The sequence below is a fragment of the Pieris napi genome, chromosome 8 (assembly GCF_905475465.1).
Source record: "Pieris napi chromosome 8, ilPieNapi1.2, whole genome shotgun sequence".
In the NCBI taxonomy this organism is placed as follows: Eukaryota; Metazoa; Arthropoda; class Insecta; order Lepidoptera; family Pieridae; genus Pieris; species Pieris napi.
The window spans coordinates 12,288,662-12,315,609 of NC_062241.1; the positions used below are offsets into that span (position 1 = coordinate 12,288,662).

The 26,948-nt window shown below is 31.0% G+C and overlaps 2 protein-coding genes across 17 annotated transcripts in view; one reads left to right on the plus strand and one right to left on the minus strand.

Moving 5' to 3' along the window:
- Positions 1-4,347: 4,347 nt before the first annotated feature.
- LOC125051493 (thioredoxin, mitochondrial) lies at positions 4,348-7,819 on the minus strand. Of its 5 annotated transcripts, XM_047651818.1 has the most exons (5): positions 7,232-7,608; positions 7,164-7,170; positions 6,301-6,438; positions 5,535-5,699; positions 4,348-5,107 (listed from the first exon to the last, which is right to left on the minus strand). In XM_047651818.1, the coding sequence occupies exons 3-5, from the start codon at positions 6,433-6,435 to the stop codon at positions 4,976-4,978; spliced, it is 432 nt and encodes a 143-aa protein (XP_047507774.1). In that variant the 5' UTR covers positions 6,436-6,438; positions 7,164-7,170; positions 7,232-7,608; the 3' UTR covers positions 4,348-4,975. The 5 variants fall into 5 exon arrangements, with proteins under 5 accessions (XP_047507774.1, XP_047507773.1, XP_047507775.1 ...); XM_047651817.1 differs by lacking the exons at positions 7,164-7,170; positions 7,232-7,608 and adding an exon at positions 7,675-7,819; XM_047651819.1 differs by lacking the exons at positions 7,164-7,170; positions 7,232-7,608 and adding an exon at positions 7,632-7,800.
- A 157-nt stretch (positions 7,820-7,976) lies between these two features.
- LOC125051491 (kinesin light chain) overlaps positions 7,977-26,948 on the plus strand; it is a 39,428-nt gene continuing 20,456 nt past the window's right edge. For 6 of the 12 annotated variants that reach the window (XM_047651807.1, XM_047651811.1, XM_047651812.1 and 3 more), the window contains exons 1-2: positions 16,684-16,844; positions 20,182-20,309. In XM_047651807.1, the coding sequence (XP_047507763.1) occupies positions 20,281-20,309 (29 nt within the window). In that variant the 5' untranslated portion in view covers positions 16,684-16,844; positions 20,182-20,280. Of the gene's footprint in view, positions 8,099-16,682; positions 16,845-20,181; positions 20,310-26,948 lie in introns of those variants that run through there. The other 6 variants (XM_047651814.1, XM_047651815.1, XM_047651813.1 and 3 more) reach the window with 4 other exon arrangements.

Below are 26,948 nucleotides of genomic sequence, written 5' to 3' on the forward strand. Positions count from 1 at the left end.
CTTTTTTGTGCCATGCCCCACCTTACCATTACTAAAATTCTTATGAATTCAATATACCGTCACTAGAATGATAACCTTGCATGTCCGAAAACCCTTTTTTTTATTTTAGACTCTTTTGTCGATTAACTTGTATAATTATGAAGTAAGGACTAACCATCCAAAACTATGGATAAAACCACATAATAATATTTTAACGAACAGTGACGAAATGAATTTTTTTTTTCGGTTCCTGTAATGTTTGTTTGTCTGGACAAACGAGGTTATCATTCGACGATACATAATATTTGATTTAAAAAAATCGTTAAATTAAAGAAAATCATCTAGATGCCTATCATATTTTTCCTTTTATAGGAAGAAATTAATAGAAATTTGTTAACGATACACAATAAGTAAAACATTTAATGAAAAACTTAAATTCTAAACGAAACTTTCGAATAGCCCTCCTTAACAATCAAATTGCCCCCATGTAGGGCGTGAGCCCGACGATAGAAAACACTGATGTAGAGTTAAAGTAACTATGGTCCAACGGAAGGATTGCATGGATTGACCATAAATGTTAAGTACAAAGAAAACATGACGTGGTCCTTCTTTAAACATTCTTACACCGTTTTATCAATGATAAATAATAGTCTCGTCTTCGAAAATACTTAGTTATCGAATATTTTAAGAAAATTATAAAACTCAACCACATACAAAGAAGAGACGCGAAATAAGTGCTACAGAATTTTGTTCTGCAATTATATTTATTAAATACTATTAATACGTTTTACGATGGTAGTGTTATTAGAATTTATTCTCAATTCACATAGACCTACCGAATAATTTTTACTTAACCCGCAGTCACTTCACAAAGCCAATACGTATGGTTAATATATTACAAATGTAAATTCACTAAAAATTTAAATCGCAAAAAAATGCATATCATGTTAAATCTTTTAACGAGGTAGCGATATACTTGATATTTTCGATAATTACGTTGTTACCATATAATTTAGCTGACTTTTTTTAGTATTGACTAAAGCTTTTTTACAATGTTTAATAGAAATCTGAACTAAATCATGAGTTCTTAACTAGTTTAATTGTATTTTCGATCAAAAACTTCATTTGAAATCTCTTAGAAAACACAATCCGTCCAGTAAGAGGTGTTTTCTGATTTTGTCAAGCCCTTAGCACGAACGATACATAAATTGCCATAGTAACAACATGTACGGAAAATTTGAGCGCTCTACTGTATGATAAATATTAATATTCGTTATATTTCGTACAGAATATGTGACGATAACTGACAGAAAGTTTGTGCTATGGGTACGCACGTGTTCGTATACGTAGTTACGTCTACGTTGTGTCGTTCATATATCGACGAAATTTGCGTTAAAACTTTTTTGTCCACCCCTAATGATTGTATAAGTCTGTTTTATGAGAGAATTCTTATCAATGACGAATTTAGTTCGTGTAAAATTAAGTTTGTACTTATTGGTTTAAAATTTTCGCACATGTATAATGCTACTGAATCATTGAATGTACTATTTATGTATACTTCAAAATTATTATTGTTATGCCAAAGTTAACATGAACCACGATACTCGATATTCAATAAACTACATAACGTGTTATAAAAAATCTGATTCTAAAATAAAATTTGAAACTTTTAGGTTTGTTTTAATACGAGCGAAAATTTGATGCCCTAATAGTTCTTCCCTTCTATTCTATTAGATCTAGTATCACGCTGTCTCGAAACATCTACGTGACTAGGTTTGGTAGGGCCTTTGGAAATTTGGATACCTGAAGCAATTTTGCTGGCTGCTGCTCTGAATGGACCAAGACTTGAGCTCCTTAAAACAATATCGTTTTTAATAAATTCAGTCCGACAGATAAATAATAAAGTATACCCTCATTAGAATGGGTTACTTGTTGACTATCTGTAAAAAAAGCTTGGCACACTGATATATTGGTACAATAACGATAAATAATAGACAAACATAACATACTAGAGATAATAAAAGGAAATTAAACAAACTATAAAAACTAAATGAAAATTGATTTTAAAGTGTGAGGCAACTATGGATACCACGACCCAGCTCGTTTATCAGAATGCTCAATCTGGACGTGGGTAAGTTTTAACCAGAACGCAGGGACAAATAGAATGATGGGATGCTTGGGGTATCTAGAGGGTACACGAATTTTTAATCTTGTTAAAAGTTTCGGGCAATCGACTAAACATCTTAAATATATACGTAATTAAAATCTTGCAGCGCCGGAATGCCCCTCAGATATATTTTACTTTGTTGAAATAATGGTGAGTGGTAATGGCTGAGTGAATGAGAATTCAGAATATAGGTTTTAAATTAAACAAATTTCCCAAGAAAATATATTTTATTAATCATTTTGAAGAAAATTTATTATAATATGATAAACGGACGTTTGGGTTCTTGGCCGTTATAGAAAAACTAACAGGTCTACTTAGAAAAAGTAGGTTCACATTGTTTAATTACCCTAGTATAATTAATACATCTCAAGAATTATTCTATAGTTATTGTACAGGAAATCCAAGGTTCAGGTCAGAGAATCGCCAGCGGATTATTTTACCTAAATAGCAAGCAAGATCAAATTTAGCAACTGCTCGGGCTGCCAAAAATCTTTAATATGTACGATTTAAGTCACTATTATATTACGAGGCCTATAAGTACTCTGCTATTAGCTTAATTCACCAAGTCAGAACAAACTTCAATTCATTATGACAAAGAAAATTCAGTAGTACCTAAACATAGGCCGTTCGTATACATTTTTGGTTTTAGACAGAAAAATTACATACAATATTATAATCGAAATTTGGTTTACCTACACACATATTAAAATAAGCACGTATTCATAAGACAAAGTCTATATGGACCCAGTAGATATTTAAGCCTACACACATGTTGATTATTATTAATATTACGAAGTTATTAGTACGAAAGGATAAAACTTGGATTGTTCTGATACAATTTTACTACACTATATAGAATTTCATTTAGTTTATAAGGGAATTTAGTTATATTACTTGAATAACAATACTTTCGACGCTTAGTTATTTTAACACGTCTGGTTCTATAGTATTGTTATTCGTGTATTATCAAGGGTTGCCACCCGTACTCTTTAATAAAGTATTGTCCGTTATTTCTGGTAATTGTTTATACTTTGTGAGAACAATAAAGTACACGAAAATACTTTATCTAAATATTTTTTTGTCAAACGGAATTTATCGATGAATCGATGTTGTATAATAAAAAATATGTTTTTAAACAATATTTTTCTTTATTATAAAATAAAGAAAAATAAATTGTACTTTACTGTGATTAATATCTTTTTTCTTGTGTATTATATACCAATGTACTTTAATTGCAAAAAGGTGGAAACCCTAGTATTATCCCCTCATATTATATCGCCTCAAAATTTCAATCACTACTGCTAAGAAATGACGTTCAAAAATTGTTTGCCTAATGTCTGCGTTGGACCTAATACTAAGATCGTAAATAAGCTCAGGAACTTGGACTAATATATAATAATAATAGGTCAAAAAATTCACAACATTCATTTACTAATCTACGTAACATACTTTCTATTAAGGTTTTGATTTGAACTATTTGAGTGACTAGTCAATGGCAAATGTAAGGAGTCATCCATTAATGAGGTGGTATGAAATACTGCGTGATTTTTGAAGTTATACTTCTTTAGGCGCGTTATGAAAAATTGACGAGAGTGAAATTTTACGATGCGCGCGCACCGTGACACAAAATTATCAGTATGAAGTTGCCCACTAACGAATTCTTTTTAAACCAGCCGGGCGCCGAGCGTGCGCGAATGAATAATATAATAAAATAATAATAATAATTATTATTATTAATAATTAATATTAGTTAATAATTGAATAATATACTAAATATTATTAAATTATTAACGTTAAATATTTATTATTAATTATTTAATATTTTAAAAAAATAAAGAAAGCCAAAGAAGTATAAGTTCTTACGCGCGTACATAAGTACACGCACCCTTTTTTTTATACATATTTGACGATGACAAAAAATTAATATAACTTTCAACGACACCTTTTAGCTGATTTAAACGAGAACTTGTCGGTTATAAACCAGGACTCACTAAAGTTAAGTATTCAAAAGGTATGATAATCTACATATTCATTTACAATTAAATCCCTAAAAGATTTATAGTGTACATCGCATAAGCTCAGAACTTGATTTAAATTTCTTCTCTAAGAAACATTTGCATTAAATGTGACCCCCAAATGTCAAAAACGATTTTGAAGCAATAGGGAAGTGGGAGCAATAAAAAGATGCAAAAAATCACGTGATTAGTGAACAACCCCTATACAATGTTTATTTTTAAAATGAAGTATGTTTACATAATGAAATTGTCTATTTCTGCTAGAGCTACTTTTTACAACAGGGCAACTGACATATGACAAATACGTCAAATGCCTGTCAATTATAAGACCTTATAAACATTATTGTGTTACTATGTATACTTCAAAGACGGTATAGTACTTTTAAAATTCAATTTTAATATTAAAAACCTAATCTATATTTAACTACATTTTGTTCCAATATTTTCAATTGTTAGAAGTCAAAGAGGATTAAAAAATATAAAACAGACGTCCCTAAATAATAAGTGTTACTGAATTATATAAAGCATGGTTTTAAAATTAAGTTAATAAATTTTCTACAATTTGTGTAAAAAAAATTTTAAACATATTTGTGTACAACTTACGTATTTACGATTCGAGTATTGCCATTTAAAAATAGTTACAATTATCAAGTTTTCTACCATAGATTACATTTATTTTTTTAACTACCCTAGGCAGGTGCCGTTGTAATAGTAGTTGTATTTGTGTATATACTTATATACAATTTTTGTATATTTTCCGATATTTAGTTGCGTATAATAAACTATTTATATATGGCAAGTCACATAATATCCTTTACGCGTCATCCTTTTTCTTTCCGGACATCCGATCTATGAGATTATTAATCATATCCGTGTCTACTAGGCCAATAAATTTATCTACGACTAGCCCGTTTCTTATTGCTATTACGGCGGGTACTGCTTTTACCTGTAAGAAAAGCGGTTTTTTAGCTTACAAAAGATACAAAAAACATTCACAAACAAATTTCTATTAACAGTTAGCTTTATTGGTAACAAGAGTTGTAGTCTAGGGCAAACAACAAGGTTTTTACAAGACAGCAAAACTTTATCAGATATGTATATGTGATACAAAACTCATTATTAAGTAGAGGGATAAGATCTAATTAAGATGAGCTTCATTTTATATATAAGATAACAAATAATTGTAAAACCAAAAAATTAAAAAAAACTAGAGGGCTATCTAGTTTTTTTTAATTATAATAACAACACAAATTATTCAAATGTAAGGATAATTTCATGGAAACTGCTGCCCACTTTTGGCACAGGCTTTGACATATTTTCTTTTAAAGCAAATTCATTGATTGTTTTTTAATATTAATTACATAAATACACACCTCAAATGTATGTACAAGATCAGCATTTTCCTCGACATCAACAATGGCTAAGTCAAGGTTATTATGCGGTTCAATAAGCTCCTTCAATTTTGGTGTAAGTATTTTACATGGCTCACACCACTCTGCATGGAAATTTACTATCACTGCCTTGTCATTATTGATTACCTGAAAGGATTATATTGTTCTTGTTTACATGTAAAATACAGTATATTGGACATAATTTAGTTGAACAGTATTATCATTTTATTTCAATTACTTTAAATGTGATAAATCAATGTTTATATTTATTTATTTTACTTAAAAATAATTATAGAACATTATGAAATATTTCAAATTAAAAGAAATATATACCAATTTTGATATCATTGTCTTGCTTTAGTTTCTCAGTGAAATAATAATTAATAAAAACAACCTATACAATAATATACAGGATTTTAAAAGTGTGTAGTAAAATATGTATATAAAATCTTTTTACTTCAGTTAAATTGCTTAGGTTTAATAAAATATAAAATGTTAAATAATACCATGGCCTTTATCAACCAATTAAAAAGTCAACAGCATGTTATCTTTTTATTGCAGTCATAATAATGGTTTATGTCTGGGCAAATTACATGAAACCACAAATAAATTTAAGAATTTTAAAAACTAAGGATTATTTTTAAGATTTTATTGTTACTTATTGATTCAGTGTTTATTCAAATAGTGCATTAAAATCAGCCATTACATTTTTATAAAATATATTTAAAAAAATCTAGATTAGACATACCTTATTAACAAATTCATCATTATTCTTTACTAATATAGTTTCATTGTGCACTATAGATGTTGATATGTTTTTAACTCTCAAATAAGCTAGCCGCCTTGCTGGGGACTTAAGCCCATGACACAAGGCACTACACATTCTCTGTAATAAAAAATATTTAAAATTGTATTAAATGAATTTGAATAATAGGAAAATAACATACATGTTGAATTAAAACCACCATTGTTGGGTTTTGGAATTTATTAAAAAGTTTATAGAACTTACGGTTTAATGTATTTATAAATTTTGTATAGTACCAACTTATAACAAGCAAAGCAATGGTTTATCAATTAAGATAAACTATTTAAAGTAAATTTGTCACTTGTCACATTTCTATTGGAACTGAAGTTGTTGTATTAAAGTTATATTAAATACTGATGGTATAAAATAAAAGATATTTTAAATGATTAAATAACAAATGCTTTATGTACAGAAGCAATAGGAATTTTGGATATATGTTAAATGACTCACAAGCCTTAAGCACAAGTCTTATACAAATTTATTTATGAAATTTGACCATCTGACAAAATAACAAATGTGAATTTAAATAACGAAATGCTATGACAGTTTAATTTTTATAAACTTACCAGCAATCAGTAGGTGATTTTATGATATACTAATTCATGCCATTTACTGTTTACTAGTGAGATAAAGTTAAGATATAGTCTTTCATTATCTTGTGATAACATGAACGCGACTATTAACAAATACTATATATAAATATCTATTTGAATTAACTTATAGTATAATATGAAAATATCTAAATTATTTCAATAATTTAGTACTTAAGTTATACAATATTAAAAAATCCTACAAATATAAGTAACCAAAACTGTTGAAAGAAATAACATTTAATATGTTTAATTAACAACTAAGTAACTCTACTAATGAACTCACCAAAACCTAATTAACAGTACCAAACTTTTTTATCATTCGCGTTCTCACATGCGTAAGACAAACATGGATAAAACAGAACACTGATGCACCAATAGCGCTAACCAGTAAAAATAATAGAATTGCAAGACGAAGAACGTAGGATTTGTCGTAAAAATTGCCTGATGACTCATTTCCCCTAGGCACCGAAACTAATGTAAGAGTTACGATAATCGCAATTACTATAGCAATTTTACCAATGTAATGTCCCGTTCGTACAGATACCCAGCATAAAAATAAAGATACAAGCCAAGTGATAGAAAGGAAATATACACCCATGCCAAAATAATACATGTTTAACGATTGTTAGTACAAAATTATAACGATGACTTAAGGCATGCAACACCAACAATGGTATTTACGGTTTTCGTTGTTAGACATAAACTTCTTCAGAAATAGTTTCACCTTTTTACTCAGACTTTGATTCTACTAGAATTTTTGTAATTATATTTATAATAAACAATGAAACATTTGATCACTATGTAATTTCATAGTTCATGTAAACTGAATTAATTTGTAAATTGTATCATATTTTGTCTGACTTTGGTGTTTTGACTTTGAAATATGTATTACTTTAATTGCTTATTGTCAATATAAAGATGACATTTACCTGACACACTTATATTTTCATGACATTGATGTTGTAGAACTTTGTTTCGGATAGTATTTTATTCTACACTTGTTATGCTTCTTAATGTTGGTAGCATTTCATCTGGTTTCATATTAAATTTGATGTTGACATTTTGACTAACCGTGCAATTTCTGAATGTTTTCAGTACTGACGTAACAGTGAATTGTGGTGCTGTGTTCCTGTCAAATTTATAGAAAGGTAAGTTTATATTTTAGATTAAAATATGCACTTCTACGTTAATTCTCTTCAAATATCGTATTGATCATTAATTTATAAATTGTTTTTATAAAAAAACAATTCATTTCATGCTACAATCATATCAGTAACTAGAATTTTGCATCGCCATTTTACGGTCTGCGCCAGTCACCTGAAACGTTTTTGTATAACTCTATGATTTCGAAAAGTTACACTATTTTATAGCAATTTTAATTAAAACTGTTTAAATACCCGTATTTATAGTTACTTTACCGTTAATTCATGCTGTATGCATTTTCAAATGAGAACATCGATGACTAATCACGTCCTTAAGTTCTAAGCTATGTACAATAAACGAAAGGCTGTTATATTTTTTTTATTTATTGACGTTTATTTAGTATTTCTTAAGTATGCTGCTTTGATTAAGAATGACTAAATTAAGGGTCGCTTACTTACATCTTAATACTTATCAGATATAGTGTAATCTTTAAAAATTATCATTCATATCTAGTTGGTTATTATTGAATTCATAATAGATAATGTTGGCCCAAATACATATATCAGCCTTTCTCAAGAATTTGTAGAATACTTTAATGCTTAAATAAAATAAATATGTTTAAAATTTATACAAGTATCAAATTCTACAATTGCAGTACTAAATTAATTGTATTGATTTTAATTTAAATAAAAAATTGTAGAGTGTCTAATAATATTGTTACTGTGGAGTAATGTAGAGTTTATTGAATTACATACAGGCTACTACTACCTACTTGATTCCTAACTTTTAAAATGTGTTGACCTATGTGAATATAAATAATTTTGTTGTTTAGGAACTATAAGTTTTATTAGTAAAAACGAATTAGACCAGAAGCTTTAGAAGAGAGAAGAAGAACATATCAATTTAAAATAGTTAGCACCATTGATAATTTCCAAAATTATAAATACTTTTTTCAATATAGTCTTCAATAAGTATTATGTGAGTATATAACTACTGCAATATCATGCTGTCGTGGAATCACAGTTAGCTACTGTTAATGTCTTTAGCAGTATTTAGAGTTAGAATCTATATGTTTAAAGTTTGAACATTAGTCTTTTTCTCTCTCCTTTTTATGATTTAGAAGTAAAAACAACATTTTAAAGCAAAAGTTATGTCAAAAATCTATTTTATTTTTAAACTTTTTAGCTTTGCTTTTCCCACCATACAACAAAATGAAATTGTCTTGAATGAATGCATGCACAAACTTGTTTGTCGTCCACCCGTCGGAGGTCACGGTCGCGACAGAATGTTACACTTGATTGCCAGTCAGTGCTTCGAGACCGAGAGCCTACAATAAACTCTGAAGGACAAGAAAAAAAAATACAATTATCTATTACGAATGATTGTATTTTGTAAAACGGACGTGTTGCGAACAATTGATGCTCGCATAACAAAAATCTCCAAGCGTATATATAATGGATCCTTAAACATTGATAACAAATTTTGTAATTCTACCCTAATCACAATGACTAGTCGCGACATAATGTTACGGTTGACTACCACTGCCGTTCTGCATATGCGCGCATAATAACGTCTATAGTTCTAACGATCCAAAGCTTTTCTTAATAGTATAATCGTCAGATTTTACCAGGTTTTTGAATTTCTTCGATAAACAAAATATAACTTAATAGCTTCCAGTCGTGGCGGACAGCAGGTGCATTGCGACCTCCATAAATGGCTTTACGTTGTCCAATTAATGTTTATTCATTTATTTAAATTAGCTTGTTTAATATTTCGATCCATTCCACTAAATAATACTGGTGTATACCAAAAGGAAAATCGTTCATATTATTAGCCAATTTATCAAAATAATATCGATTGAATAGATAATATCGATTAAAATTAATTATATCGTAAACGATTTATTTTGTTGAGGTTATAAAATGTAAAATGATGTCTTAAGTGTGAATCAGTAATAAATCTCACAAAGGTTTTCAAATTTAATTCCAAAACGCCACTATTATCGTGACTGTCTTAGCAAGACTGATACAATATTATTTTAAATATTAGGGCATTGATATATTGAAGATATATTTTAACACAGCAATAAAAACATCACCATTATAGAGAGTACCATTAAATCTGCTTTTTCTCGTTCAACGGTCATTCGAATTTTCAACAACTATGTTTTTATTCTGCATCTATGGATCACGGTCGGTTGATTCTGTATAACATCGTCTTTGCTTTTTATTGGCAATTTGTCATTGAGAAAATCCAGCTATAAGTATTGAGATTTAGAACTTTTCATATATATAACCTTTTCGGTCTGGGCTTAAGATTTCTGTATATTCTCCTTCGTCATTTATAGGCAAGTAGGTGATCAACCGTCTGTGTCTGACACGCAGCTTCGACTTTTTGGGTCTAAGCCATGCCGGTCTAAGCCATGCTTTGCGATTGTTAAATGCGCACATAGACAGAAAGTCTATTAAATATAAACTTTGTAAAAACAACAGACTCACGCCTCTAATTTTGACTAGTTTGTAATCTTTGGTGATAAAGATTTATTACCAAAGATTACAAACTCGTTCTAAACATTTTAATGCCTATGCATTTGTAATAGTTTTGTTGCATGTCTGCTATTCGAGAATGCATCCTGTGTCCTTGGAATGTAGAATACAGGGCTGACGAGTTGATGCGACACTTGATTATATATTACTAGTCTGATGCCAACTGCGTGTACTGTAAAAAGTATGTGAATAGACATTCTTTTCAAAACATTAACATATCTTTGATGCAATGTGTAAGTATAAAGAATTTTGCTCATATTCCGATTCATTTGACACTATTTCATATTTAGTTCAGTCAAATATAATTGTACAGAAAAGGCAGTTCTTCACACTCACAAGACTAAAATTTAATTATGGGATTAAAAGTTCGATTTCAATTTGAATATTTAAAATGTAAAGATAGTCGGTGTCAATAGATTGTCTATTAAACGAGTTTCTAATTAATGTTAATGAGATTAAATAGATTTCTGATACGTCCTGCTTTGTAATATCCTTTCAGCGTCACTATTACGTATATCCGTGTTAGCCTTTTGTAAGGCTTGCAAAATATCCGGTCTACTTTTTGCTTACATATGGTGCCGATGGGATCCCCGTTCAAATTCATACGGAAGTGTTTAGCCCTATAACATAAAAGATAGCTTTCTTGCTCCGCGTAACGCCCCTAAGATTAAGTGAGTCTTGGTCTCCGAGACCTTGACCTTGCGCTGCTAACGGGCACCTTCGAGCTCGCGGAAGTCCATCCCCACGGCGTCTTTCCAGCGATATTTGGCGGCGGTGTCATCAGATGAGCCCCAAGTTTGCCCTCTATTTTATCAATAATTAATCATCCCGTATTCCGAAATTTTTGTATGAAATTTAAAGTAGTTCTCTCAGTATAGAGCTGATGTAGTAGCTAATGGGAGATCAAAGTATATGCGACAATCATAAGTGCATATGGTTATTAATGTGTTAGTAACAATATTGTCCTAAATATTATACTAGTAGCTTTAAAGTTTAAAGTATGTATATTCAATCATAAAGTTAAAAATGAAATTATAATATTACCCCGCACACGTCACCGCAACAAAACCACACACACTTTTTTTACTATGTAGGCACATGCAGACCATAGTAATGACCCATAAGGGCAATCCAGCCTTCCCGCTACTACTGCCAGCATTATGTTAGGATACCCCTGCGCCTTACCAAGAGATACAGCTCGATTGCGAATCATGGCGTAAAAACAATCCAACCTGCTCACCGCACGCTATGACGATGGTTTTAAAATTAATATAGTATATAAAAGAGGACGATTATTATTGAAATTTACTTACAACTCTCTAAAAGTTGATGATAGAGAATCCTAATCATAATTCATCTTTATAATTACAAAACCACGGGATAGAAAGTGGTCACGATTCATGATACAATTTGTGAAGTAATTGAGTAAAAGTACAGGTGCCGATAAATCTAACTTTTAAAATGCTTATTGGAAGATACTTTCAAGATGTCTTAAAAGCTTTCGTTTTATTTCGCATGACTAAACTCCTTAATAAAAGTTTAATAAATTAAACCGATTAAAATACCTGTCAATATTATTTGCGTAGGTTTTCTTTATAGAAATGCGCGGAAATTCCAAAACTACTAACCCGATTTCAATGAAACTAAAACTCTGTGTAAGGGTGGGTTTCCGACAACTATTACGAAATTTAATAAATATAATATTATTTTTCCTATGCAAACCGACCTTACAAGAATACGTCTGGCAGAAGTTACGTTTGGAATTTCAGATATAAAAATCGAGCGTTACAAGTTATATAATATGTTTCTTGCTTGAATTTGCCTCGTGCTCGTAGATACGGTGTTTTATTACGTTGATGAATAAAAACTATTTGAACAAACATTTGCATGAACGATCAGATAGTAAACAATCAACATTGATTTAATCTCTTGAAAGACGTCGAAGACGGCTATTCCTGATTGAGTTGAGGTTTATTATGGGGCTAACATAGTTTTGTAGTTGCGAAATATCACAAGAAAATATGTACAGTATCGAGGGTTTTACTAAGGTCATTTATAATGTATCTTCATATATTGGTATAGTAAAAATTACAGGCCCAACTGCACGAAAATTTAAATTACTTTCAAACTGATTATCTGTGTATTGTTGCCATAGTCTATACTCTATAGTATAGACTATACTTTCGAAAGCTCTAACAAATATGCATTGTCTTCGATCGTCATCTATTGTCTGAATAATCCAATCTATGAAAGTGACTTTCGCCTATCAAGGCATGTTTTTTTATTACTGGGTTTCGTATTTATAAATTGCGAAGCAATGAAATATCTCTATAAATGTTACGTAAACTAAGTTGAGTCTATATTCAAAATATATCTTTTATAGATAAGAAAAATTTGATTTCAATCATGTTATCTGTTTCTTCCTGTTCACGTTGTTTTTTAATCAATCTATAGTTAATCATATATTTTGATATAGAACCCCTAGTAGCCTATGCAGGCGATCAGGCAGGTCTAGCCGAGATGCTAGACAGCAGGAGAGTGTCTATTCTCCCCTTTCCTAAAGACTTTCTTAGCTCAAGCTTCGTCTGGTGGGCCAAAGATTGAGAAAATGGTGTACTAACATTAGTTTTTATTCTATAGATTACAACTTTGTTTACCGCTACTGTCTAAAATTATTATTGGAATCTCTTCTATTCTTCATATGCATCCCTAAACGCGGTATTTTCTCCCTATAACGCGGAGATTTCTCAAGTTATTTCTGTAGTGTGAAATTTATAATGATTTGTGAAGATTAGTTTTGCATACCTTTGCACCTGTTTCAATTGTGATATAAAATTAAAAAAAATAACTTTATTAAATTCGTGTTCCTAGGTTTTGATTTGTTCAACAAAACGGTTTTACGAGAATTCTCCTACAACGCGATTTCCTATAAGGGGACAAACAGTACTCTATACTTTAAAAAAAATATTTACCGTATATTATATTATGTACTTATCGCTAACCTCGACTGCAGTACTCGAAACCTCTAGTTATATATGCCATAAATTCGCGAATAAAAATTATATTTTTTCTGATAAAAAATACCTTTTCTTTAGGATTGCGCAGAAACACTGCGTGAAGTGTTGACACATTGAAGGTGTGCGAGGGGTCTCGAGGGTCCTTGTCGTATTGCGGTCAAACTTAGGTCTTGACTGTAGATTCATTACCATATCCTGTAACGGTCTTCATAAAAGAAAGTTGCTTTAATTAGCGAGCCTCTTCGCAGTTAGAATAATTATGACAATTCGTCAATGAAGGCCGTGTGGAATTCACGTACTTATTATGTATGAATGGATTCCTATTAACAGTTAACTAGATTATAAATTATTTAATTTCTTTAATGCGGTCTGTGCTCTTAATATTTTGATTCTTTGTAAAACCTGCTATACAGCCCCTTGTGGGCTTTAGCCTCGTCTTGTATTTTTCACCATCGCAATCTATTTCGAGCTTGTCCAACTTTGAACTATTGTTTCGAGGTACTTGACATCCATGCCACCAACGCAGCCTCGGTCTACCGGATTGTCTCTTGCCACCAGGTTATGAGATCAGTAAGGATCTTGGTTCTGTCCGTTGGGCTTATTACAATCTTAAATCTTACTCTATGATACAGACATGAAAATTTGCGTAAACTATGGACTTCCAAATCCAATGTTTTTGACATATCGCTAGCGCGCATAGTGCTAAATCTCGTATCTGAATATCAGCTTAAGACTATTGATAAATTCTTTAGTCAAAATATATATTTTAAGCATAAAAGCTTATATATTTTTAAACGAAAAATACAAATTTATGATTGTCACAAGTTTTTCGTGGCTGCAACATACGTTATATATTACATTTGATGGCATACATTGCCATATAATTATTATAACATTAACTACACTTTCAGCAAGACGTACTGGCGTCCACCGTATTGATTGACCTTGTCTTACGTAAATCTGGCAACTTTGTTTTAAACTGTCGGAAGGTTAGACCACAGTGAGGTTATTATATTAGGTGATTACTGTAACAATCATTTCGTTTGATACAACCAATTTATAGTTTTAAGATTCTGCGTCAAACGAACGACCAAAATGTTTTAAATATATTCTTGATAACCATTCTGCTTTAATTAAAACTTTTTAAGAATTTGTATAGACTCTATTGATTGACATTTGAACATCTTTTGAATATATACCTACTATTGAACTAAATTTGATAGTAAAACAAATTGTAAACCTTTTTGTTGGAGGGTTTGAATGATTTCAACAAACAGACCTATTTAACAAAATGTATCTGTGTTTGTTTGTTTTTATTCATATGCCTTTTATTTACGTTACAAAATGATAGACATAATAAAGTATTAAATAAAATAATGACATTAAATAGAATATTCTTTAATATATTTTTACTGTTAGGAAAACACAATGTAACGTTTGAACATGTAGCTATTATATATTTTACTATCGGGAAATAATAAAATTACCAGATAATGGGCATTACGACTCTATATATATATATATAATATATATAATAATATATATATATATATAATATATATATAATTTTAATTTACAAAATGGAGCTTCACCACTTATAGAACAAATAATTTTTTTTCATGATCATACTTTAATTATTTTATTAATAATTACTATTTTAGTAATATATTTAATAATAAATTTATTTTTTAATAAATTTAATAATCGATTTCTATTAGAAGGTCAAATAATCGAATTAATTTGAACTATTTTACCTGCTATTACTTTAATTTTTATTGCATTACCATCTTTACGGTTATTATATTTACTTGATGAATTAAATAATCCTTTAATTACCCTAAAATCTATTGGTCATCAATGATACTGAAGTTATGAATATTCAGATTTCAAAAATATTGAATTTGATTCTTATATAATTAAGAGCCAATTATACACTGCAAGAAGGTGGATCAACATTTCTTTTAATATCTTACTAGATCAACGTTTACATAGAACGGATATATATATAAATATATATATATATTATATATATATATATAATCGTAAAACTGAACAATTAAACTACGGTTATTTTCTAATTCTTGACGACACTTTGTCATAGCTATAGAAATACAATTATTATAATGTTTTGTCTTTTTGTTTACACGCCTGTGTGACTGACCATGTCTTATTTAAATTTGTGTATATTACGTCATTTATTTCAGGAGAAAAACAACACATTCGCTATTGAGACTTATACTGGTTTATCTGAGACTGTAGATTTCATTGATTGAAATAACTTAGTAAATAAAAATATACCTCTATTGAATATTTTTAGTAGCATATTAAAGAGTCTGGAGTGCTATTATTAACTCTAGTTTGCTCTATCAATTCGAGCATGATTCACGCATTTTGTGTGTTTGTGTTGCACAATGCGCATGTGTGCGAGTGAGGGTGGCCACCCCATTACCCCATTTCGTGTAGTGATGTGCCGCTTTATATACGATAGTTAAATGTTATATTATTTATATTCCTTGATTACTCAAAACAAATTATTACGATATTGATACATGGAAATAGTACTTAGCTAAATCTCAACTCTGAATCGGACTAAATCGTAATCCTACAGCTAACATAAATATATACAACAAATACAATTATACTAAAACATATAACTAAAGATGGAGTACATAATACACTTATATATACAAAAAGGAACTTATGGGGTCTGAACGATTTAATGTTTTGAATAGATTTTTTCTTTCTATGCTTTAAGTGTATGCATATATTCTAGCTATGTACAATGCGTTTCAAACTGTTCAAACTGTACGCAACTCATCAAACACTTGTACAAATATATGCGTTGGTATCAAAGTGAAAGTACTAATAGCGTAATAAAAATTATTTGATATTCTTGCGATAAGACTAGAATGTAGAATGTCAAAGCATAATATATGACCTAATTGAATAACCGATAATATATTTTTTATCTGCATCGATACCGCACTGCCCGCTCTATCTTCTAGCTCAGTGGCTCTTTCAGTTTAGTACGCATCCAGCAATCGTCGTGGCTGGACGTCTATCGCCTCACCATTTTTTACCGGCATAGCCTGAATTACGCGTCCATTTTCACCGTCCTGCTTTTTGTACTGGAATTAGCCTTTGTTTCGCATAATTCGGACTGGACTCTCGGTAACTACATAGTGATTGTATGTAGAGTTGTTTAGTGTTTTTCGACTATGATATGATTGTGTATCGTTTCTTTGTTTAATATGATTGCGTGTTTAAATACGGTTTTTATTGATTATTTCTTATATTACCGCATTGTGTCGACATGCATGTTATCATCAAAAATCTTGCCTTCGTGCGATTGTGGTCTTCGAAACAATTTCTAGTTCAATTAAAATTCCTGTCTAGTGCAACGCTTCGTTTGGGAAAATAGAATTGTCTTTAGGCATTCGTCTATAGATTTTCTTCTGTCTAGACAAGTTTTTATCGTACGGTATTTTAATCACAATTTCTCCAGATTGTTATTTCGCTAATAATCAAAGTATTTATCATGAAATATACAGATAACGTTCTTCAAACGGATATGCCTTATTAATATTCATTTATTTACAATTTCATGCTGCGGTCAATTAAATCGTTTTTAAATTGTACGTACTAGAATAACTTTAACACGTAAGGCTCATTCCGATACAAATCAAGTCGTTCTAGTCGACACAAGTAGATACATATTTTTACACACACTTTTAGTTTTTCACTAGCGTCTGTAAAATTTTTGAATCAATAAGAATCTATAAGTGTAACTAATAGGTGAAGGTCATTTTAAAACATTCTTTTGTTTGCCAAAACAACGTATCTCTGTTATTTAGTTAACATACTATATGCCTTGTACATTATGTCAAACTTTTCGTATTCGTGTTAACCTTGAGGAGTGTAAATTGATTTTTTTATCTTAGTATAGTTACGTTTCTATATTTTAGTTGAAATGTTTAGGGACCAAATGCAAACTTTTGTAGGGAGAAATGACATTATATGTGCCGTAAAGTGAAATTTCGGTTATACTGTCTAGTTATGTATAAAAATAGTAATTTTAATTGCAAATACTAAAATACTCCCGCGACGAATGACTGCTCTTGCTTGACCAATTGATTTAGTTGGAATTATTTTGTATGTTATTTTAAATGAGTAATGAGTGTTATCCATTTATATTTATTGAACTTTCTGTAAACCCTTAATAATCATAAAATATTAAGGTGGTTGTTAAATATTTCTTGTCAATACCTGTCTAGTAATAGCAGCTAGACACGCTACAATAAAGTTTAGCTCTAGATAACATTAATTTTTATATTATAGGTTTATTTTGTTAATTCAACTAATAGAATACCTAGTATTTTTCAGACAATATTAAAAATAATTATTTGTGACATTTTAGCTTTTTGTTTCGGATTTATTTTTTCAACTCGCATTGATTAAACATTCTAATTAGCTCTAGATAAAATTATTTTTATATGTAATACGTTTATTAAACTAATAAAATACCTAGTAATTTTAAAATAATGTTAAAAATACCAATAATGTATGGGTTTGCGACATTTTAGTGTTTTGTTTCGGATTCACTTTTTCAACTGTCATTAAAAATCAATTTGTCATGGCCTACGTCTGTTCTTGACGTTATTGGCTGTAGGATTTATTCGTTTTGCTTGATTTATCGCAAATGACTTTTCTTTTGTAATAGATTATCATCACCAGTTTTACAAATCATTGATCTTAAATAATTGCATTTTTTTATCTTCTCCTTAGAGATCTTACATAACGTTTTAGGTGTTTTTTGAAGTTATACTTCTTTAGGCGCGTTTTGAAAAATTGATGAGAGTGAAATTTTACGATGCGCGCGCACGTGACACAAGATTAACAGAATGAAGTTGCCCACGATGCTACTGCATTGGACATAATTTAAAAACAACATTCGAATAATAATAGAATTTATGTTACACTTAATGTAAGAAAATAATAGTAAATATTTATTTATTGAATTTTTCAAATGTAAACTGAACTTTATTGACTATAATGACTCCTTTTCCAGTATTTGATCATTGAATTGTAATTAATTATTTGCTTGCAATCAAAAACTATGTTAAATAATGCCAAAGAAGTATAACTTCTTACGCGCGTACATAAGTACACGCACCCTTTTTATTTATCATTATTGTGAATACACCGTTATATCGTCGCATTATTAGATGATGAGCCATTTTGAATAGAAGTTGCTATTTGTATTCGGATCGTTCTGCATTGTTGCCTGCCCACTAATTGCTGCATTTCTCAAATAGCCACTTTCATTACTTTCTTTGTCTAGTTAGGAAGCTCACTTGTCGTTTTGGTTTAGACATCATCGTGTTTGTTGTATTTATTGTTCACATTCCTTTGTCTGAACAATTATATTATTTATTGATTAATATCCAATTTTCAATACGGTTCGTATTAATCAACAATGATTGTCTGATAAATGATTTTTATTGAGTCTTAACTAATTTTGTTAGCATCAACCTGAAATATTTCCGAATCAATTCGACTTAAAAGGCCAGCAATTCACTCGCGACCCCTCCGGCTGGAGTGTCCATGGGCAGAGGTATCACATCTGGTGAGCCTCCTGCCCGTTTGCCACCTATAGAAAAAAGTGCGTGCGTACAAAGTACACATGTCAGAAGTGAAACTTCTTTGTAAATTAATTATTGAGTAATTAAGCTGCATAAATCACATAATTTAATTTTGTCATTCTTTCTATATTAATGAATGATACTAAGGCTAATGAAAAACAGAACTAAAATTATTAAAAATTTTACCCTAAAGAAGTTTCACTTCAAAAATAATTATAAAATTTCTTCATTACGGCGATCTGAACTCTTATTTACTGTTATGCAGTTACTTGGAGTTTGAAAGTTAACAATGAACCCAGTCTGATGATGTAAAACAATTGTATTTGTTTGTTTTTTTCTTCATACAATCAATAAATATGAGAGCAAAAACAAACAAACGCTGTGTAAAGGGATCAACGACACTGCGTAGGAGTGGATCTATTTTAAATTAGTTCCTCTCTCGTTCACTCCTATGACATAATCTAACTATCTCTGTCTCGGGTTAGGCAATTATTGGCAAGGATAACGTGTGCCAAATTACACGTGGATGTAGATCAATCGTTTGTTATTATTGACTTTTACTTTTCGTTGAGATTTGTCTGTGTGTCTTAAGTCTAAGCTGAAGTGTATTCATCTCTTTAGAAATGTCTTTTGCAATTGTGTGAAGTGTTAAAATTTACGTGCGTAATATGAATTACCGCTGAGCATGTGCACATACATTATGTCATTTGTATTAGAGTAAGCGGAATAAATTCGCTTGAATCTCATATATTTAGTTCATTTTATGTAGGGCGTGACCTATTGGTATTTACGTTATTTCAGACGTCAATTTTGTAGTAGGTACATAAGTTCTACGTTGATTTTGTAATTTTTTTGTATCGCTAAATTTTTCTTTGTTTTTCAGTAAATAGATATATTTTTCTATGGAATTTATTAGTGTAAGTGTATAGTGTAATAGTGTTAGTGTTGTGGAATGGATTATATTATCTAGGACAGCTGTATAATGTCGAAGACCTTAAACGCGTATAGAATGTGAGTATTAGTGCTTTGTAGATATGTAGTTTTATCGAGTGATATATAAATTTACGATTGTCTTTTTAATCGTTTCTTTAAAAGACATTAACTAAGGAAATGTTATGCTTCTGTTAACACTAAGTAAACTTTATTACACTTTATTTACATCACATTAACACAAAAAAGGAGAAAAGCAAAATAAGCGAAGACAAAGCATGTACGTTGGCGGTCTTACTGCTAGCAGTTTATTCCTCTCTCTTTTCATCGCATAGGTAAATGCAATTTTATAAAAAGTATTTTATTAATTTCCAATATTTCCAAGAGGTAATAAATATTTCCAATCTCAACAAATCGTAACAATATAAAGTTTAAATAAATTTTTTTTTTAGTTATCTATAACTTCTAGGAAGGTGTGTTTATATGTTATAGCTTACTGTGGTATAATAGATTTATTGTTTACTCATCATAAAGGAAAAGTATTTATTGCATATCATGATTATAAATGTCAATGGGATTAAATTTTAAAGCATTTTTCTGCTATTCGCTGTTTGTTGGTTTAACTGTACAGTGAGAGGATGTTGGTTGAGTGTAGAAATTTTTAATGATCGTTATTGCTCCCCCTTTGTCCAGTCTAGACACATCGATTTGGTACCTGACACAGCCAAATTTAGAAATTCATTTTTAAATATTCATAGATGAGACATGCTATTACTAAATAATTTAAATAACCGAAGACGAAGTTTCGATTACCTATGGAACAATAATAGGTTTAGGACTGAAACCTATTTAGATAAAAAAGTAGTGAATTCCAGCTATGAACTGGTATTAGAGAGTCATGAAAGTATGAAACCCCGTGCAGAAGTTTTCAAATATATTATTAATTTAATTCAGTACATTTCGGCTTTAATAAAATATAGTAAATGGTGAAATGTTCCTGTAATGGTATACATAAAGGAACTTCAAAAGGCTGTTTTTCTGAATCTAAATAGCTTTTTCGTCCTAAACGTTAATAAATCTGGCCATTCATTCTCCAATAGCTTTTTTTAAAGTCTAGACATATCGATTTGTTGTTACTGATTGTTTTCTTTGTTGAACCGACTGAATGTGTTGTTGAATAAACTGCGAAGTTATAAGGTTTATAGTATTAATTACCTTAAATATTTTTACAATTCTGATTGTATGTGGCGTATGGTATATTTGTCATAAAAAACTAAATTAATGTTAAGAACTTTATTTATCATTACAAAAATGTTTATTATTTTTTTTACATTAGAAACTTAATATATACGAACGAGATACACGTCGCCACCAGACAGCCATCCTAATTTTAGTCTACTAGGCTCATTTTGATATGTATGTATCTTGTTTTGAATTGGTTAAACACGCTAATATTACGCCGATTTTAGACGGTAATTTATTAAATATTTGCAACAAATAAAATATGTAAAAAGCTTATGTATGTACCTACGGTGTATTATATCTGAAGAAAACCTTTTTCGCATTTTTTTTCCCTAAAGTTCAAAATTCGATAAAAAAGGCTAGTTGGCGTATATTCATCCACAAGGGGAACCCTCGCCTTTGTTGACTTGGCTCATGCTGTCAATGAAATTGTATCTATTATGAATTATGCCGGTGAGGGCAACATATGGGTCGTGTACTGCGAACATATTACGGAATATAGAACATAAGATAGGTAAATATTTCGTAGATAGTATCGTCACCCCAAAACTGGTGCTTTCTTCGATCAACGAATAAGTATCGCAATACAGCGAGAAAATGCTGCACACTTTTTATATTTAATAATAATAATTATTACTATGTAAGTTAATAAATAACATAAATTATATTTTGTTACAAGTCAATAATTTACAAAAGTGGTCATTTGAAGGGACGTCGTGTCGCGTTCTCTATTCCAAACTTAATTTAGACAACAACAAGACTTAATTCAATACATTTGTTTTAATTAAAACAAAATCCGTATGGCGTTGTATATCAATAATAATAAAGCCTTTATTACCATATTAGTAACTATTTCAAATGTTGTTAGTATTTATTTATACCTAAATGTTAGTCGCTTGTGTAGAAAGCTTGTGATAGATAGGGCATCGGTTAGTTTAGTTTTTTGTCTAATATACTTTTGACTTTGTGTTTTATTATTATTATAATATAATTTATAAATATTAGTAAATAGGACCATTTTGTTACTGACATATCTTAAATTTGTGAGACAAAAAGAAAAAGCACTTAAAAATAATACTAGGCTTTTGCATGACAAAAAGGAATTTCCATAAAAACTTTAATCTATTTAGAACGATAGAAGGTGACCTATGTCTTCCCCAAGGTCAAAACTATCGTGAATTTAATTAAAAGTGATTCAGAGGTTTAGGCGTGAAAGCGTTACTCTCGCATTTAATAAGTTTTAACCTACATTAGTAAATTTACACAGACGACTACAAATGAGTTGTATTTTATCTCCTTGCCTTTAAGTTTAGCTATAGACTTAAAAATATGCAATAGCTTTGTGATTAGGCAATATTTATTCTTAGAGGCCGGCAACATACTTTGGTCCGTTTGCCTCCTATTACGAAAAAAACAAAAAAAAATATCATTAAGTCTGAATTTCTAGTATTACTTATCTACTTAGCCTACTCTACTTTTTATCCTAGATATGATTACTTTCTACAATCTATGACACACGGTAATACATAGAGGAACATAGGTTTATTCTCGCCGGTATACATTTGGAATTCCTAATACAATTTGCTCTGGAAACAGCGTTAGTAGCGCCTTCGGGGGGTTGTCGCCCTTGGTAACCATGGTAACGGTATTTTATGCTCCTCGCGTACTGCCCGTGGAGGCTATAAAACTTGCTCCGGGGTATGGGTAAGGTTGTGTTAGTAAATCGGATCTTGGCGAGAATTTTAAATTTGGAATGTGTAAGTTTTATACGATTGGGGTGGAGTTGAAGTTACGGTTAGCTTACGTAACTTTAAAAACCTTTAGAAGTGGAAATATTTATAGATTTTTCAAATGATTGAATTTTAGCTATAAGTGGTTTTGTATCGAATGCGATACCTTCTGATTTCTTGTTATTATTTTGATCTTTCTTATTTGACAATTCCTTAAAATGCAAACGTTAAACAAAGTTTTTATTTTAAAGGCTATCCTATAAAAACGAGGCAATTTTAGTGGGTGCGTTGCCGACCTTCTACTCAAGTGAAACTTAGTATATATAACAACTATTAATTATAAGTTTATATGAAATATTTTCATTTATATACGTATTTGGACTCAATGAACCGAATACTTAGTGGGTGGAAACCTCGCGGGGTGTTTTGAAAACGTGCCTAATGAACTATGAAACACGGCAAGCGGCAATTATGTCTAACGAGCAACCGTCTCTTTCTTTTCAAAGTAGTCAAAAGGGATGGAATTTTATTTTTTGTTTTAGGTTGTCTGAAGTCTGTGAGGGGCTATTGTGGTATTTTATTAAGATAATTAGTATTTTATTGAATATATTGTCATTCAGCTGAAAATAAACAAAATCAGGATTTATTTAAACCGAGTACATATGTATAAACGTAAACGAAAAAACGTTTTCGTAATATCCATTACATAATAGTGCTGGGGTATATTGCATTCCATCGTTCTAGATTCCTGACATTCCTCGCTTTTGTAAACCGTACAATAATGCTAACGTGAAATCGCATTACTTTGAGTATTTCTGGATAGGTTCTGAAAATGTATTGATTATTATAAATGTAAGTGCTGACTGATAATTTTTTGTTAGTTAAAATTATCCCGCCTACGGCTTCAATGGCGAACGGTGCCCAGTAATTAATTGAATGAAGTTACACATTGTAAGGAATTTCCACATTGCCATAAAATATTTTTTTTATGGCAAGTAAAATTTTAGTTTCTGACATCTATGGCCAACCCCTAATGACTCTTGTAACAGCACTTAGTGTTAGTGTACCTTTAATATCATTAAAATAAATAAATAAATCAGTGGCGCTACAACCTTTTTAGGTCTGGGTTTCAGATTTCATGATCTTTTGTGAATCTAATCAGTCGCCGTCGACTTTTTGGGTCTAAGACATGTCGGTTTCCTCACGATGTTTTCCTTCACAGTTCGAGCGGATGTTAAATGCGCACATAGAAGGAAAGTCCATTGGAGCACAGCTGGGGATCGAAACTACGACCTCAGGGATGAGATTCGGACGCTGAAGCCACTAGACCAACACAGCTCTTAAATATCATTTAAAACTATTAATAATTCCGATACATGTTCAAGCACTTTCAATTTCATACATTTGTATTCGTAATCCATTGACCTATATGATTTAAATGCGCAGCGCAATTTAAATTCCATCACGTAACGAACCATATTTATTGTGATCCCGTTTTGTTTGTACACCTGTTGAATTGATAGAATTACTCGAAAGTACATCACACCTCGATGGCCGGAAGTTGGGTTCACGGCCCTTTGCCTCCCATTTTTTAAAGACTATTTTACCTCTTGCGTATGTAGCTGGGCATGTTATGTTACTTCTTCCTTGTTCACTAAGATAAGAGCATGTATTTTAGAGCAGTGTTGGCCTAGTGGCTTCAGCGTGCGACTCTCATACCTGAGGTCGTAGGTCCGATCCCCGGCTGTGCACCAATGGACCTTCTTTCTATGTGCGCATTTAACATTTACTCCAACGGTGAAGGAAAACATCGTGAGGAAACCGACATGTCTTAGATCCAAAATGTCGACGGCGTGTGTCAGGCACTGGAGGCTGATCACCTACTTGCCTATTACATTTAAAAATGATCATGAAACCGATTCAGAAATCCGAGGCCAAGACCTAAAGAGGTTGTAGCGCCGCTGATTTTATGTCTTTTATTAATTGTATGGTCTGGTCTTAGTGGCCAAGTTTTTACAGTATTTCATACATTTGAAATATCTCGAAAATCCTTTTCCTTTCTGCAAACCGTCTATTTCGCTTTAAGCAAAATAACATACAAACCAGCGACAAATGTGGTTGAGTATTACCGCAAGGTATTTCGTCAGGTTAGGTGTAGATTATGTGTCGTTTGTTCAAATCCAATCAAGCAAATCTGATAATGATACAGCTTTGGTATCAAGTTACAAGGCCACTTGACAATACCTAAAATGGCCGAGGGGCTGCTATTGCCTGTTACGTTTTCTAACTAAATAAGTTCCTCAATAGAAGTTCATAATCAGTGTGACATTGATCAAGGTGTATTTATACGCCTGAGTTCATTGAAGTTGTAAACTGTAAAGTAAAATAAAAAAGAACAAACTCTGACTTTCATGACAGAGATACTTACTACTACAATACTTACTTCTTTACTTACATTGTTAATTTTCTATTATTATTTTATCTACTATTATTTTTATTGCATTCTTTTTATTTTTTTGCGTCTGAGGCGCAAACTAACTGTTGTGGTTTCTGGCAGAATTAACACGTCTGCTCCACAGCATAATGCTGAGCCAGGGCCAGTTACTACCACAGCACACACACATTACACACTTAAATTGTATCTCACTCCTTTTTTATTTTCATATTTTGTTATTATTCTTTGTTGATTATTATTATTTTGCGTGTGTGTTTCGTTAGTAATGTTGTCATAAGACGCCTTTACCCTTTACATTAAAGAAGAGAAGAAAGAGTAATTTAATTCAAATTCTGTTGTCTTTCACATTAATTATAACATATGTGTCAGTGTCGGACTAATACCTGCAGCTGATTTTCATTATCGGACGTCAAGGCAGGCTACAAAATATTATCCGTATCACCTCGACGTCCGTCGTTTCACACCTGAGCGTTTCTTAAGGCAGTTTACCAGCTGTCCACTGAAGTATTTCCGAACCAATCCGACTTAGATTCTTTCAAGAAAAGAGCGTACACTTAACATTAGGTGAGCCTCCTGCCTGTTTGCCTCCTATTACACTAAAAAATTATAATAAACGCGATATTATCTGTCTTTACTTCCCAATGTGTAGTACTGCGAAATTAAATGTATTAAATAAATTATACCTTTATAAGGTTAAAAGAGTTCACTCACAATTCGTTTGTAATTGTATTGCAACGGATGATCTGTCATCAATATCATTGGATTGCGACAGTGTCGTGTTCCGACCGGTGACTCCCACGTCGTCATTTCCGCTTTTGACACTATTATCTTGTTACCTCTTGAGCCTAACATTTCTATATAATTATTACTGGTTAAAGTTTCTTTGATTGAAATGTCTGGATGTAATGAAAATTATAATTACATGCGGCAAATCTTTGACTATATAGTGTGCTAAGCTAGCATAGATCAGAGAATTGTTTTATAAAGGAATAATTGTCCTAAATTATATGAGTGTCCATGGGCGGGTGGTATCACTTTCTGAAAAACGCGTTTTGGTCAAAGCTCACCGATGGCCAGATTGAGCATTCTGATAAACGAGCTAGGTCTGGATAACCATAGTTGCTCCCCTCTACACTTTAAAATCGATTTTCGTTTATTTTTTGTAATTTAAATGTTGTTTAATATTTGTATTATCTCTTCGTGTAGGTACCTACGTCATGTTTGCCTATAAGTGCTTGTCACATTAAAAATTATAAATAGGCTTCGATTAAACAAACCTTAGAAACTGTCTCA